At 38.3% G+C, this 14,405-nt stretch overlaps 1 protein-coding gene across 1 annotated transcript in view; it reads left to right on the top strand.

Annotated features, from left to right (window-relative positions):
- The window catches only part of LOC139951312 (ATP-binding cassette sub-family C member 9-like), a 33,206-nt gene extending 18,802 nt beyond the window's left edge, over nt 1-14,404 (top strand). The window contains exons 17-31 of the mRNA XM_071950142.1: nt 292-500; nt 1,812-1,978; nt 2,782-2,851; nt 3,887-4,044; nt 4,680-4,772; nt 4,963-5,065; nt 6,827-6,940; nt 7,220-7,331; nt 7,582-7,709; nt 7,828-7,906; nt 8,410-8,518; nt 8,703-8,806; nt 9,531-9,664; nt 10,303-10,365; nt 12,434-14,404. Of these exons, the coding sequence (XP_071806243.1) occupies nt 292-500; nt 1,812-1,978; nt 2,782-2,851; nt 3,887-4,044; nt 4,680-4,772; nt 4,963-5,065; nt 6,827-6,940; nt 7,220-7,331; nt 7,582-7,709; nt 7,828-7,906; nt 8,410-8,518; nt 8,703-8,806; nt 9,531-9,664; nt 10,303-10,365; nt 12,434-12,571 (1,781 nt within the window). The 3' untranslated portion in view covers nt 12,572-14,404. The remainder of the gene's footprint in view (nt 1-291; nt 501-1,811; nt 1,979-2,781; nt 2,852-3,886; nt 4,045-4,679; nt 4,773-4,962; nt 5,066-6,826; nt 6,941-7,219; nt 7,332-7,581; nt 7,710-7,827; nt 7,907-8,409; nt 8,519-8,702; nt 8,807-9,530; nt 9,665-10,302; nt 10,366-12,433) is intronic.
- The last annotated feature ends 1 nt before the right edge of the window (nt 14,405 follows it).

The raw sequence follows: 14,405 nt of genomic DNA, 5'->3' as shown, positions 1-14,405 counted from the left end.
GAAAGATTTCCCTATGAAAACCGGGATCAGGCACTCCCTGACAAAACCGAAAAGTGGCTTGCTCAAGAGAAATAGAGCTTTAAAAATAACACGCAAGTAGGTACTATTCAGAGGTATAAATTTCTTTTGTTCGAAAATGAAAAGGTTATGGTCTGCTTATTTCCAAGCACATCTATCTGTGTTAGAGTAGAATTCCATTTTGTATCATCACATGAATTTGGATCCGCGTCTGTTCTTCACTTTTCCTACGCTTCACTGATCTCCAAGGTTTATTTTGTTGTTTTGTTCTAGTGTCAATACCCAAAGGAGCCAAACTAATCGAGCAAGAAGAGATGGAGAAAGGTTCTGTTTCTTACAAGATGTATTTTTTCTACTTTCATGCCATGACTTGGTTCATGTCAATGTCGTCCGTGGCTGGCTACATTGCCCATGGCACCTTCACGGCTGGCACCAATTTCTGGCTGTCGTCATGGTCCGAGGCAGGCATCTCTGCAGACAACGTAATTAAATCAATAATAGTTATCTGAAGAACTGTATCTTTGCATTGCATAATAAAGCGCGCCACCAAGCGTTTGAAATGGAGAGGCTTGTGAAATTACGCCAGAATTCTTTTGTTAAGCCAACGTACATAATCACCTTTGACCTCGCATAATTTCACACGGCCTTTATGAGACTCGCATTTAGATCCGACGTACATGTGTATGCGTGACAATACACGTCATTATCCTTACAGACCAGGACGGGACCAGTGTGTTTGCAACGTAGAAACAAAAAGACCACATAACAACCGACCAATGTTATTTTGAGACAATGACTTTAACCGAATCGATAGTTCTATAATACACAAATGGACTTCTTGGTAATTCTAAAACTGCTGTACAATGTTTCTTAAAATGCCTCCATACATGCAAAAATAGGTCAGTCCTTTTATAGAACTTATTCTCCTGGAAAGTCTTCATGACGCCCCTTTATTGTGAATCCTTCATTATTGACAATGAGGTATACTATCCCAGCATCTATGGTATGTTTATTGGTACCCTCAGTATTGGCAACCGGAAAATCAAACCTTCAGAATGGTTGGCAAGGAAACTAAAATGATGCATTGTTAAAGACTCTGGACACTATTGGTAATTGTCAATTTGTAAAAAGTTGGTTTATCTCAACATTATGCATAAAATAACAAACCTGTGGAAATTTGAGCTAACTCAGTCGTCGAAGTTGCGAGACATAGTGAAAGAAAAAACACCCTTGTCGCACCATGGTCACACGAAGTTGTGTGCTTTCAGATACTTGATTTCGAGACCTTAAATTCTAAATCTTTAGGTCTCGAAATCAAACTCGTGGAAATTTACTTCATTCTCGAAAAATCAGAGGGAGTTGTTTCTCACAATGTTTTATACTTAGTCTATTAACCTCTCCCAATTACTCCTAATCAAGTAAAGGTTTTGATGGTGATTATCATTTTGAGTAACTACCAATAGTGTCCACTGCCTATATCATGAAGTAAAATGTCACAACATTTCTCTATTAAGGCTTACGGTGGCCTTAAAAGAAACCATATTGAGTTGTAGTGGTTCTGAAAAGAGGTGTACCAGCTCTACGTTTCAATGTTTTAAGTGTCTTCAGGGCCACAAACCATTTCAGAGATGAATATGTTTCTGTAAACATACCTGAACATCGCGTCACACCGCAAAAGTGATGTAGCCGATTTCACGCAACTTAGTCCACTTGCATTACGTTTATGGCGTTATCTTCCATGAATATTTTCAAATTCTACTTAACCTTTTATGTTTCTTTTTGCCGGATACCAGTCCACGAAGGAACCACTATCCTACTACATAGCAGGCTACGCTGGTCTCTCTCTTGCGGGTGTGTTGTCTATTTTAGTGGGTAACGTGTCCATTGCAGTCGGTGCGTACATCGCGTCCAAGAAACTGCACATAACCATGCTACAAAACGTAACACGTTGTTCTATGAGGTTAGTCATCATTATTTGTTCTTGCGTCAATTTTATTCACCGCAGTCTGTATCAATTTGTTTATGCACTCCTTTTACAAATAATCTCCCTTTTCATTGGTTTTGAGCGCGTCACATGATATGTCTTGTATCGTTTGCCGTGTGATAGTCCGATGACTTTCACACGGCGTGCAGTACCCAGACGTCTTTTACCCACCTCGAACCCAATCAGTTGTGCACCTGTGTATCTGAAACGCGTGTACGAACGTTACGTGTACGAGCATGATAAATAGTCTGTGGGGTGTTCTAAAACAAAATAAAATATTGATTGCTTTCACTCTGCGCCTCGGGAAAATAGAACGCTCCGGGATCACCTCGGGAGTCGTAGTTTTCACCAAAGCACTCGAACAGTCAATATATGTATACTATTATATTCAATTCTCTTTGATAGACATCGGTTAATCTACACTATTATCATGAAACTTTGCATTTTCAGGACTTACACATTTACCTACCAGGGTCACTCGTGAACTATACAATTTTTTTATATATTATTTGTCAACTACATTTCGCCGTGACTTTCGTGAATTTGTAAGCGTCTTGGCTGTTTTCTTCCACATAATTTGTACTACTTGTACTGTAACAGTTCCATTATCCCTTTTCCCCTTCATCTTGTCTTTGCAACCCTGTGGGCGAAACATTAGTGTTATCCCTTCCTTTTTTTATGAGAAAAACTTCTTTTCAATGCATGTTTATTGGCACTGTTTAAAAAGATGCTTATACCGTTTTCTTTACTTGCTTATTCTTTTGTCAATTCCTCGGCAGGTTTTTTGACACTACACCGTTAGGACGCATTCTGAACCGCTTATCAAGTGATACAAATATCATGGACATGGTAAGAATACAGGGTTGAAACTTTTAGTTTTGTTTCTTTCTTGGAAGGATGTGCAATTATTAAAGTTTAATGATTGTTTACAAAAGGACAAATGTATTCTTAGACAGAGATTATTAAATCTTTTGATGAGTATTTGTGTATAAAGGTCAAACAAGAAAGGGCCATAACAATGACATTCAACAAAGTCTTTTACATCATTTTCTTGAAATGTACAGTGGAAAAAAGTATTGTGGAAACGTTTTAGTGGAAATTATTGTAAATTGAATTGCATTGAATTGAATCTCACCAAACTGTTCAAGAAAAACGACAACTGAAAACAATCTGATTCGGAAAATTGCTTGGCAAAGGCATGGAATGGAATTTAAAAAAAATGGTTATGCTAAAAATGTTTGGACAAGATAATGGTATACATTGTGGGCAGTTAGACAAAAATGAGTGGAAAAATCCTGAGTGCATGAAGAAAAACAGACTTTTTCTCATTTTGAAGGATAGTAAAATTTCGAAATTGGAAGAACTCACGAAAAGGCCTATTCAAATCCAGACCAGATCAAATAGTGTTTACATAATTTATTATAAAAAATTATATTTGAATGCTAACTGCACAACTTGAACTGAATATCTTTGTAAAGATCTATCTGCATAAAACATTATAAAAACATACATTTTTTCAGCTTTAACTAATCAACTTTAACTCTTCACTACCATTATAGACAACTACGCCCCAGACCTCGGCCGTACACTTTGCGTTACCTGTTATTCACTTAAAGGAACGGTCGAGTTGGTCATTGAAAAGCGTTTGTAACCTTTTTTTTTAATGAAATTCATACGGGTGGAAAAGATGTTGTAAAAGTAGAATACAATGATCCACACAAATATGCCTCGAAATTGCACGGTTTTCCTTTTACCTCGTCGACTATCACGGTCGGCCTTTATGGGAGTCAATTTTTGGACTACCGTAAATGGCCGGCCGTGTTAGTTCGAACAGTAAAAGGATATTAACTTAAAAGTCTTTTTTCTCTTCTTTTTTCTTTTCAGAAACTTTTTCAAAGCATAGATACCACTATCTTCTTCAGCGTTGGGTACCTGACTGGCGTTGTTGTGAACTGTATTGTCCTGCCAATCTTTATTCTGTTCGCTGTTCCACTGCTGCTATGCGGGTTTCTTCTGGCCACGTTCTACGTCACAACGTCAAGGTTCGATGACCAACCCCCCCCCCCCCGCCCCACCCCCACCGGGAAAAACAAATTACAGCAATGACACCTTATCAATACTATCAATAACATTGTTATCAGTTGAATTCTTTTTCTTTTTTTCAAAAACAGGTTGCCAGTGGAGGGTTAAGGGCAGTGGACACTATATAATAATTATTAGCATAAAACCTTACTTGGTAACAGGTAATGGGGAGAGGTTGATAGTATAAAACATTGCGAGAAACAGCTCCCTCTGAAGTGACATAGTTTTCGAGAAAGTAGTAATTTTCCACGAATTTGATTTCGAGACCTCAGATTTAGAATTTGAGGTTTTGAAATCAACCATCTAATTGCACAAAAACACGGGTGTTTTTTTTTCTTAATTTTTTCGCAACTTCGACGACCAGAGCTCAAATTTTGATAGGTTTGTTACTTTATGCATATGTTGAGACACACCAAGTGAGAAGACTGGTCTTTGACAACTATCAATAGTGTCCACTGTCTTTAAGTGATTTTGCTGCAAATTATGAGCCTCAAAGCTCGACTAATTTTGTTTGTACCCTAACTTCACAAAACAAAAATGGTACCCCCTGCTTTAAAATAATAACTGCAGTTTCATCTTCTCATATTTTTCCAAGGTCCCTGCAGCGTCTAGACAGCGTAACCAAGTCTCCAATATTTGCCCACTTCTCGGAAACTCTGAGCGGTCTACCAACAATACGGGCTTACAGGTATACGATCTATCATAGTATCATAAAATCTGCATTCCGAATCATTACCTTTTCTACATTGAGGTCAATTTAAATTGTCGTGTTTTGCTTTGAATGGAATTACATTTTTATTTTTATTTCGAAGTTTATTCTCAACTTGTTCGTTAACGTGGCGCGTTTGGCTCTGGTGTTTTTCCCCTCCAAATTATAGAGACCAGGATCGGTTCTACCACGCCCTTATGAAGAAATTAAACGTAAACAACATGACGTTCCTGTATCTTCAATCAACACATCGATGGAATGGTCTTCGACTGGTAAGGCAAAACTACTCAAATGGGAGACTTTGGGACACTGGGTGGCAGCAGACTTACCAGGTAAATTTCTATTGTTTACGTAGTTCTGAGCGTGCGCACATGATTGAGAACAATGGATTTTACCTGGTAAGTCTGCCGCCACCAAGTGTCATAAAAGTCTCCCATTGCAAATAATCTGTGACTATTTAATGATATAGGTGATGCATCATTATCAACAGTCGGCTGCACAGCAGCTGGACACAAGCTTTTCCTATTTTCTCGTGGCTTGTGCTATTTTCTGAATCTCAAGCGGGGAGAGCAGAAACTCCAGGGAGACTATATCTTCCAATGTACTCAGGGTACAACAGGCGCTGACGACCTTGTTTGCGCCGGTGTCGCCTGAAATTATTTCATCTCTCAATACTATCCGGAGGACATTGTTTCATATGCATTAATGTCTGCCGGACGGTTTGCATATGCAATCGTGTCCGCCCGGTCGTTGCTGCATCATGCAAATGTGTCCGCCCGGGACACATTTGCATATGCAGTTGTATCCGCCCCTTGCAAAACCGTCCTTGCAGTAAATTAAACGCCATTGGTCGACGCATGGTCGACGGAACACGTTCGCCATTTTTTTTGCAAGCTAAGTGCATGTCATGAATGACATGGGAAATGTTCGGCCGTCGGGTATTCGCTGCAATCATAATCTAGCTGCATACTACGTAGGTTCCGGTGCATGCACGATCGCTTACGCACGCACAAACGTGTACAGTCATGTCTACCGGACGGTTTTTGCATAGCCCCCGTGATTGCAAATGCAAATGTGTCCGGAGCGGACAGTATTGCACAATTACATCTGACACCGGCCATGCGATGGGGAGTACAGAACAATGATGTTGAGTGGCTCATTGTGGGTTTCCCTAGAATGAATCCAACCCATCTGAGTTGTCGTTTTTGGATGGTCTAGTGCTTCTGTTCCGCAGAGTGTGGGTTCGAGTCCCGGTCGCGACACTTGTGTTCCTGAGCAAGACACTTAACTATAATAATTGCTTCTCTCCACCCAGGGTAAAATGCGTACCTGTGAGGGCAGAGATGTTTTTTTGTGATTGTTTCAGCCGAATATAGCACATATTAATGTTGCACAGGCTGCATACTCCCCACCAGGGAGCTGAAATGGTTTAAGAAGTTAATATTAAGGCCCAGTGACCAGGGGTAATAATTTTGAAAGCGCTTTGAGACGCCCTCCGGGTGTAAACAGCGCTTTAAAAAAAACTGGTTATTATTATTGTTATTATTATTAAGTTAATGCACTTTGGTGGCTGATGTTGCACAACGTGGTGATGGTTAGCCTGTCGAGACTGTGATGCTGAGGCAGTTTGTGTGATAGCTGTTGAGATATGCAGTGAGGTGCTTGGAAAAGATCCAATTTCAGTAGCTTGATGCGCTGACTTTGTTTTATGATTCGTCAATACTGAAGCACATGAAGGTTGAATGTTTGTTAATATAATATCTTCAATGGTCACGGAGGTCGCCCTATACTTTTCATCAAAATGCGCAGAAACTGGCTTCTAACTGGCATAAACGTTATAATTGAGCGATGTATTTTAATCTTACTTTTTGTATGCATATTCATCATGTTATGCACACCTTCATTTTGATTAGGCAAGGGATAAGGTTCAGTGATAAGGTGCCTTATGAATATATAGTGCTTGATATTTTTAAGTCCATTCAAATACTATTGGCCAATAAACACTTATTTTCAACATTGTGTTGTCTTTCTAGGAGATGATTGGAACGATTGGTATGCTGGTCGCAGGAATAGGAACCATCATTAGTTCTATGAACGGTTCCACAGAACCAAGCAAAGTCGGTCTAGCCATTACGTACATAATCGAGGTAAATCTTTATAAGGAACAATAATTTGTATTAAAAGTTGAATTTCCGGTTCTGAAGGTTGTTTGTTTGTTGTTTGTCAGTTTGTCTTCCCTTTTTTTCTAAAATTCATTACTTGCTCTCGGATACTCTACGGATTCATTCTCTTCATGTAGTACCAGTTACTGATTCCTTCTCTTGATGTAGTACCAGTTACTGGTTCGTTCTCTTGGTGTAGTACCAGTTACTGATTCGTTATTCATGTAGTACCAGTTACTGATTCCCTAATACACTGTTTTACAGATCGGTGCTTACATGAATTTTGCCATCCGTTTTGCCGCCGAAACTGAAATGTACATGAATGCAATTGAGCGCATCAAGGAGTACATTGGAGTACCGAATGAAACCTACGCAGGTAAAGTGACACACTCAACTCAATAAAACGTTATAATTAGACCTTAGAACTGATGACGTCATAGTTTAATCAATAAATTAACACTTTGCAGAAAAAATGTGAAACCATATTTGGAGACTTTTGACTGGTATGTGGCAGCGGATGTGGCAGCGGATGTGCCAGGTAAATTTCCGTTTTTATGTCGTTCAGAGCATGGAGGTAGAAATTCTATGGTCATATTTGACCGTTTGTTGAATTTCCTTTTTGACAGGTACGGAGCCCGCTGTCGACTGGCCGAAGCACGGTGCAATCACAATGCAAGGAATCTCAGTACGATACGCAGCAGAGCTTGAACCAGTCCTCAAAAATATATCACTCACATTCCGCTCTGGAGAAAAGGTGCGTCTTCATAACTTCTTTTTCTTCTTTGCCCAATGTTTGCAGTTATGTTTCAAGTACTCTGCATCACTCTTGATTTATGATTTGGGTGATTTTTTTTTTGATTATTTGTGTTTAGGTTGGAATTTGTGGTCGCACAGGAAGTGGAAAGTCGTCACTCACATTGGCACTTTTCAGAATTATTGACACTTACAAAGGTAAATGTATTGAGTGCAAAACATCGACCATTCCTGATCTTGTTTTCTTTATCACATTGGATGCGCCCTTTTAATTTTCTGCCGATATCTTTTTAACGTCCCTGGTAAAATAAATGTATTATTTTTGGCCTGTGGATGGGATGGTTGATGGGGTTGGTCAGGTTGTATGTTTGCTTATGTTTGGGCTGTGTTGAGCCGAATGGTGTGTGTGAGTTGTGTTGATATAAGTTTGGTTGTGGTGTTTTTTATCGCTTGTGTTTTTACTGATTGGGTCGACTTGGTTGGGTTGGGGTTGGTTCAGTTGAAACAGTTTTGTTTGGTGAATGGGTGGAGCTTTGGATGGGTTGATCTGGTTCGTTTGGGACTGGGGTAGGTTGGGTTTGATTTGGGTGCGATTGGCTATGCTCATTGGCTTTGTCTGGGTTGATGTGAGATTGAATGGGTTAAGTTGTAAATCAGAAGTGGCTGTAAGCAAATGACCCGAGATGTCTTTTTCATTTCAGGTCGTATTCTCATTGATGACGTGGACATCAACCAAGTTCCTCTTAGCACTCTAAGACAACGCATAGCAATCATCCCACAAGATCCCATCTTATTCAACGGCACAATCAGGTAAAAAAAAAACATTTTTCCGAAAGAAGACGTATTTTTAGAGGAACCGCTTTTATCACATCGCTTCCACCTTAGTATTTAAGTTGTAATTAATTTACATAGATCGATAACTTATAAGACAGTGCAATATTTTGGTCACAAATCGAATAATAATGAATCTCTCATTGTCTCTTCTTAACTTTAGATACAATCTTGATCCCGAAAACAGGAGATCAGAAAATGATCTCTGGAACAGTTTGGAGATCTCCCAGCTCAAGGAAACAGTGAAGAGGATGCCAGAGGGACTAGGTGAGAAAGTCTATGAATCTTGGAATCTTGGTTTCGGCTATTAATGTGGCTGCGGCTGCAGTGAATAGACCAAGATCAGCAAAGAGCGAGTGAAGATAGAAATATTGGTCCAAAAATAAAGCTATTGGTGCCAAGAAAAGGCTGTGCTAATACTAGATGTAGTGTTTCAACATTCCAGGGGGAGACCCATATTTCCACGGGAGGGGTCAGGTGTCCCAGGTCAAAAGTCCAGTTGAACCCAGTTAACTGGGGTCAACTGGTTCAACTAGATAGTGACCAAACTCATCCTTTTTCCATATTAACCAACTGGTTTGGACTAGGTTTAACTGTGTTAAACCTATATTTTCCATATTTAACCAACTGGTTTAACTGTGTTTAACTAGTTTATCAACTGGTTTTCAACTGGTCCGGTTAAACCCAGTTTAAAGATTCCACTGGAATTTTGACCTGGGCGTGCCAAACAATAGTATTACTATAAAATGACAGAGTAAAACTAACTTGCGTACGAGTCAATGAGACAAGTCACTTGAAACAGCGGACCGGTCTATGTTGTTAAAAGCCCAGCAGGTAAACGATATTGTCCTTGCTACTTATACACCTTCACATTTTTTTCAAGCGTATTCTCTAAAAATTCAGTACAAATTTAATTTAAAAAAAATTCAACAACTAACCAGAATGAAATTAAAAAAAATAAATAACCGATGTTCCCTTTTGGTGCTTACAGATTCTCTGGTATCAGAGGGTGGTGAGAATTTCAGCGTCGGTCAGCGGCAGCTCTTCTGTTTGGCTCGTGCTTTCTTGAGACGTTCTCGGATCCTCATCATGGATGAGGCTACAGCATCCATAGATATTGAGACGGTGAGAAAGAGGTTTACCAATCCACTACAATATTACCTCATAACTCATAATGGGATTGGCATTTATCCGAGATAAAGTACTTTAATGAGTGGTCAACCTGTTGGTAATCAAACATTGTCATCATTATTGTGTTAGGGGAGACGGGGCTATAAATTGATGTAAGGAATTATATGAAGTTGCAGATTCTTTTTTGATCTGAGTGTGGACGGGGAGGGGCAGAGAAGTATGCTTGCGAAGAAAAAACCTGACTTCGGTCCTCTTAAAACAAAAGTGTAACCCAAAACAGCTACATCTAATAAAATACATCTTTGTTATTGAGATAAACAGTAACTCAAATCCACCAATCGTGTAACTAAAAGCTTTTAAAAAAACGGGGAAAATGGAAACATGGAGAAAATGCCATGTTACCAGTGGGGTCCTCAAACTATAATAAATATTTCTCTGGAGGATTGATATTGGAAGAAGTTTATAACCCTTGAAACTAACAATTTCACCACTAACTATATACATTTCTTTATTGTAAGAACAAGTCTTCATCTTTCTTCTTAGAAAATAGAGTGTTTCTGGCGAAGGTTCCCAACGCGTCCCGCCCCAATACATTTGTTGGCCTTTTAAATGAGTTATATATTTATTTACAGGATAAGATTCTACAAGAAGTCGTGGCAACCGTTTTTGCTGATTGCACAGTTCTGACGATAGCGGTAAGTTTTACTGGCAGGTTTGTTTTCAGTTCGGAAACAATTGCATTATGTAGGCGTAATGGTAATTTATTAACAAGAATATTTTGCCACGAAAAACACTACCAAACAACAAGGGAAAGTACAGGCCTAACTTTGATTTTTTTTAACCCTTCGATTATTTTAAAGGCAGTGGACACTTTTGGTATTTACTCAAAATGATTGTATGCATAAAACCTCACTTGGTAATGAGTATTGGGGAGAGGTTGATAGTATACAAATATTGACTGCTTCGAGTGCTATGGTTAAAACTATGACTCCCGAGGTGATCCCCGTAGCGTTCTGTTTTCCCGAGGCGAAGCCGAGGGAAAATAGAACGCTCCGGGGGTCACCGAGGGAGTCATAGTTTTTAACCATTGCAAGAGTAAAAGCAGTCAATATTTGTTTTATAACACCCCAAACATTTCTAAATACTGTACTATTATTATTAAGTTACAGACCTGAATGCTACAATCCACGGACGACGTGAATACAGATTGCAAACACTATTGCTGAATGTGTTGCATGTCGTGTCGTGCAATTCGAAATGGTTACAGACTATTAATTTATCATCCTCGTACACGCAACGGACGTCTGGGTACTGCACGCCCTGTGCTAGTCTGTCGGACTAGCGCACGGCGCCATGTGCTAGTCTTCGGACTAGCGCATGGCAAACCGACGGCCGTCGTGTAGCAAAACTAAGACATGTCATGTGACGCGCTCTAAACCAATGAGCAGGCAGAATCTTTGCAAGGGGTGTTATAATACAAAATATTGTGAGAGACGGCTCCCTCCGAAGTAACGTAGTTTTCGAGAAAAAAAAGTAATTTTCCACGAATTTTATTTTGAGACCTCAAGTTTAGAATTTGAGGTCTCGAAATCAAGCATCTGAAAGCACACATTTTCATGTGACAAGGGTGTTTTTTATTTCATTCATATCTCGCAACTTCGACGACCAATTGAGCTCAAATTTTCACAGGTTTGTTATTTCAAGCATATGTTTAGATACACCAAGTGAGAAGACTGGTCTTTGACAATTACCAAAGGTGTCCACTGTCTTTAATCCTATATATAAAAAAATTAATCGATTAAAAGGTGGGCACGTTCGAGATATTGAAAATGTCCACGCACTGGGAAAAAATAATTCATATCTGGAATATACAAAATGAGAGACTTAACTGTCAGTAACGCTTTTCAGACTTTGTCTGCACTGTTGTATCTTTTTTATGTCGGTTATTTTTCGGTTTAAAAGTATTTAGCCTATAATTATTATTTTAATTGATCTTGATTTTTGCCTTTTAGTTTTTATTGTTAGGCGCATTGAGGAATCTTTGATTCATAATGCGCCTTGTAAATGCTGTTTGTTATTATTATTATTAAAAATATTATTTGAGTGTTGTGAAATTAAATCTTTTTCTAAACCACATTACTTCAAAGTGACTGATTCTCTAAATACCCTATCACTATATCGAAAGCTGATGTATGCATACTTATAAACAAGTAAGTGTTTAATAGATGTTAAAAGTAAGTTTTTATAGGCAGAAATTTTAAGAGTGATACTTAACGAATATTCTCTCTTTAGAGGCACTGGACACTATTGGTATATTACTCAAAACAACAACTGTTAGCATAAAAACTTACTCTGTAACAAGCAATGGAGAGCTGTTGAGAGTATAAAACATTGTGAGAAACGGCTCCCTCGTATTTTTCGCGGAAGAAGAAAACTAAAATATGTGAATTTAATTTCGAGACCTCAGGACTAGATTTTGAGGTCTCGAAATCAAGCATCTGAAAGCACATAACTTGTGCGAAAATGGCGTTTTTCTGTCATTATTATCTCACAACTTCGATTACCAATTGAGTTCAAATGTTCACAGGTTTGTTGTTTTGTGCATAAATTATGTTGAGATACACAAAGTTAGAAGACTGGTCTCTGACAATTTCCAAATGTTGTCCATCGTCTTTAAACAAACTATCTACTTTTAACATTATATGTATTTTATATAATTTGACTGTTTATTTGTATCTATTGTGTATTTTGTTTTTGCTACAGCATCGAGTGGCGACCATTTTGGATTCTGACACCATCTTGACGCTGAGTGACGGGAATGTAGTTGAGTATGATACGCCAGAAAACCTCCTCGAGAATCCAAACAGTATATTTTCTTCACTTGTCAACTCCAACCAATAACTCAAATCTCTATTAGAATAAGTCAACTATTTGCTTGTTTTAAAGACAGTGGACACTATTGGTAATTGTCAAAGACCAGTCTTCTCACTTGGTGTATCTCAACATATGCATAAAATAACAAACCTGTGAACATTTGAGCTCAATCGGTCATCGAAGTTGCGAGATAATAATGAAAGAAAAAACACCCTTGTCACAGGATGTTGTGTGCTTTCATATGCTTGATTTCGATACCTCAAATTCTAAATCTGAGGTCTCGAAATCAAATTCGTGGAAACTTACTTCTTTCTTGAAAACTACGTCACTTCAGAGGGAGTCGTTTCTCACAATGTTTTGTACCATCAACCTCTCCCTATTACTCGTCACCAAGTAAGGTTTTATGTCAATAAATATTTTGAGTAATTACCAATAGTGTCCAATGCCTGTAAGCTTCAGTACTCAACGAGTTTGTACTCCAACGAATGATAACTCGCAGCTCTACAGTGAGTAAATAAAAACTGATATATTACTCAGCGAGCCACCAGTAAAGTGTCGTCGTCGTCGTCGTCGTCGTCGTCGTCGTCGTCGTCGCCGCCGCCGCCGCCGCCGCCGCCGCCGTCGTCGTCGTCGTCGTCGTCGTCGTCGTCGCTGTTGTTGTTGTTGTTGTTGTTGTTGTTGTTGTTGTTGTTGTTGTTGCTGCTGTTGTTGATGTTTATTATTCCCTCGTGAACATGACCACTCCAGACTTTGCAATATCTAAAAAGGCTTCCACGTTTTGAAATGAAATTTAACATGTAGTTTTGTTTGTATATCCATTTATATAGGATTCAAACAACCGAGAGGTTGAAAAAATATATATATATATATATATATATATGATGTTCGTTGACTTTAAGTCCGCTTTTAATGAAAAAATTTAAATTGTCATTGAGAAACAACAATTCTTTGAAAACGTTTTTAATCTTGTGTCTTCTCTTGATCTTCTATTTGTTTTTCACGCTTGTTTTTAAACGTAATAATAATGGAAATTTGATACGTCAAGCTCAGTGACACTTCAAGACAAAAATTGTTTACTTATCTTAACAACAAAGTTTAATAATTAATTCAAATGGGATCGTCTTACAGTTTTTGCAATAAAGGTTAATTACAAGACGTTTTGGGCGATGATGGTTCTATTTCTAGTCAAATGGTTAATGTGCTTATCGATTAATGTGCACTAACCAGCTTGAAATGTGCTCAATGGAAAAGTTAAGAACTATGAAAATCTGAGAATACAAACTGAAGTGTTAGTTTAACTTGAAAATGACTGTCTTTCTAAAAATAACATCAAACAAACGTCAGGTGAAAAACTTAGCTGAAATCATGTTAGATTTCAAAATCCCCAAACCATTTCTCTCAGTTAAATAATTGACTTTAGTAAATAACATAATTTAAATAAAAACATTGTGCTCTTATACGTTGTAAGCACTTATACAAATGCCAAGGATTGTTGCAAAATAGTTATAAATGTGACCAACGTCGTTTGACAAACTACAAAGATTGGGGGATAGCTTAAGTCATGGAATATAGACTCTAAAATGTAGATTCGTGGTTACAATGTATCTGTCTTCGGCTCGTACATTCTATCCACGAATCTACACTTTCTCGTCCATTCTCATTCACGTATTTATACAATGAATTTCTTTTTGAACTAACTTTTTAGACAGCAATTCTCAGGAGAATTGGTATCGGCATTAAATTTATATCAACTTGCCTTTCCGGTTAAAATAAACTCAGCCTATATTACTTATCCTGTGTTTTGCCATTTTGGAATTCACATTCAACACACTGAAATAAAACCAAGTAACTTTCCATGTTT

This window comes from Asterias amurensis, chromosome 2 (genome assembly GCF_032118995.1).
Source record: "Asterias amurensis chromosome 2, ASM3211899v1".
Taxonomy (NCBI): Eukaryota; Metazoa; Echinodermata; class Asteroidea; order Forcipulatida; family Asteriidae; genus Asterias; species Asterias amurensis.
Note: the sequence above shows the minus strand (reverse complement) of the source record. Positions and strands in the feature narration are given on the sequence as shown.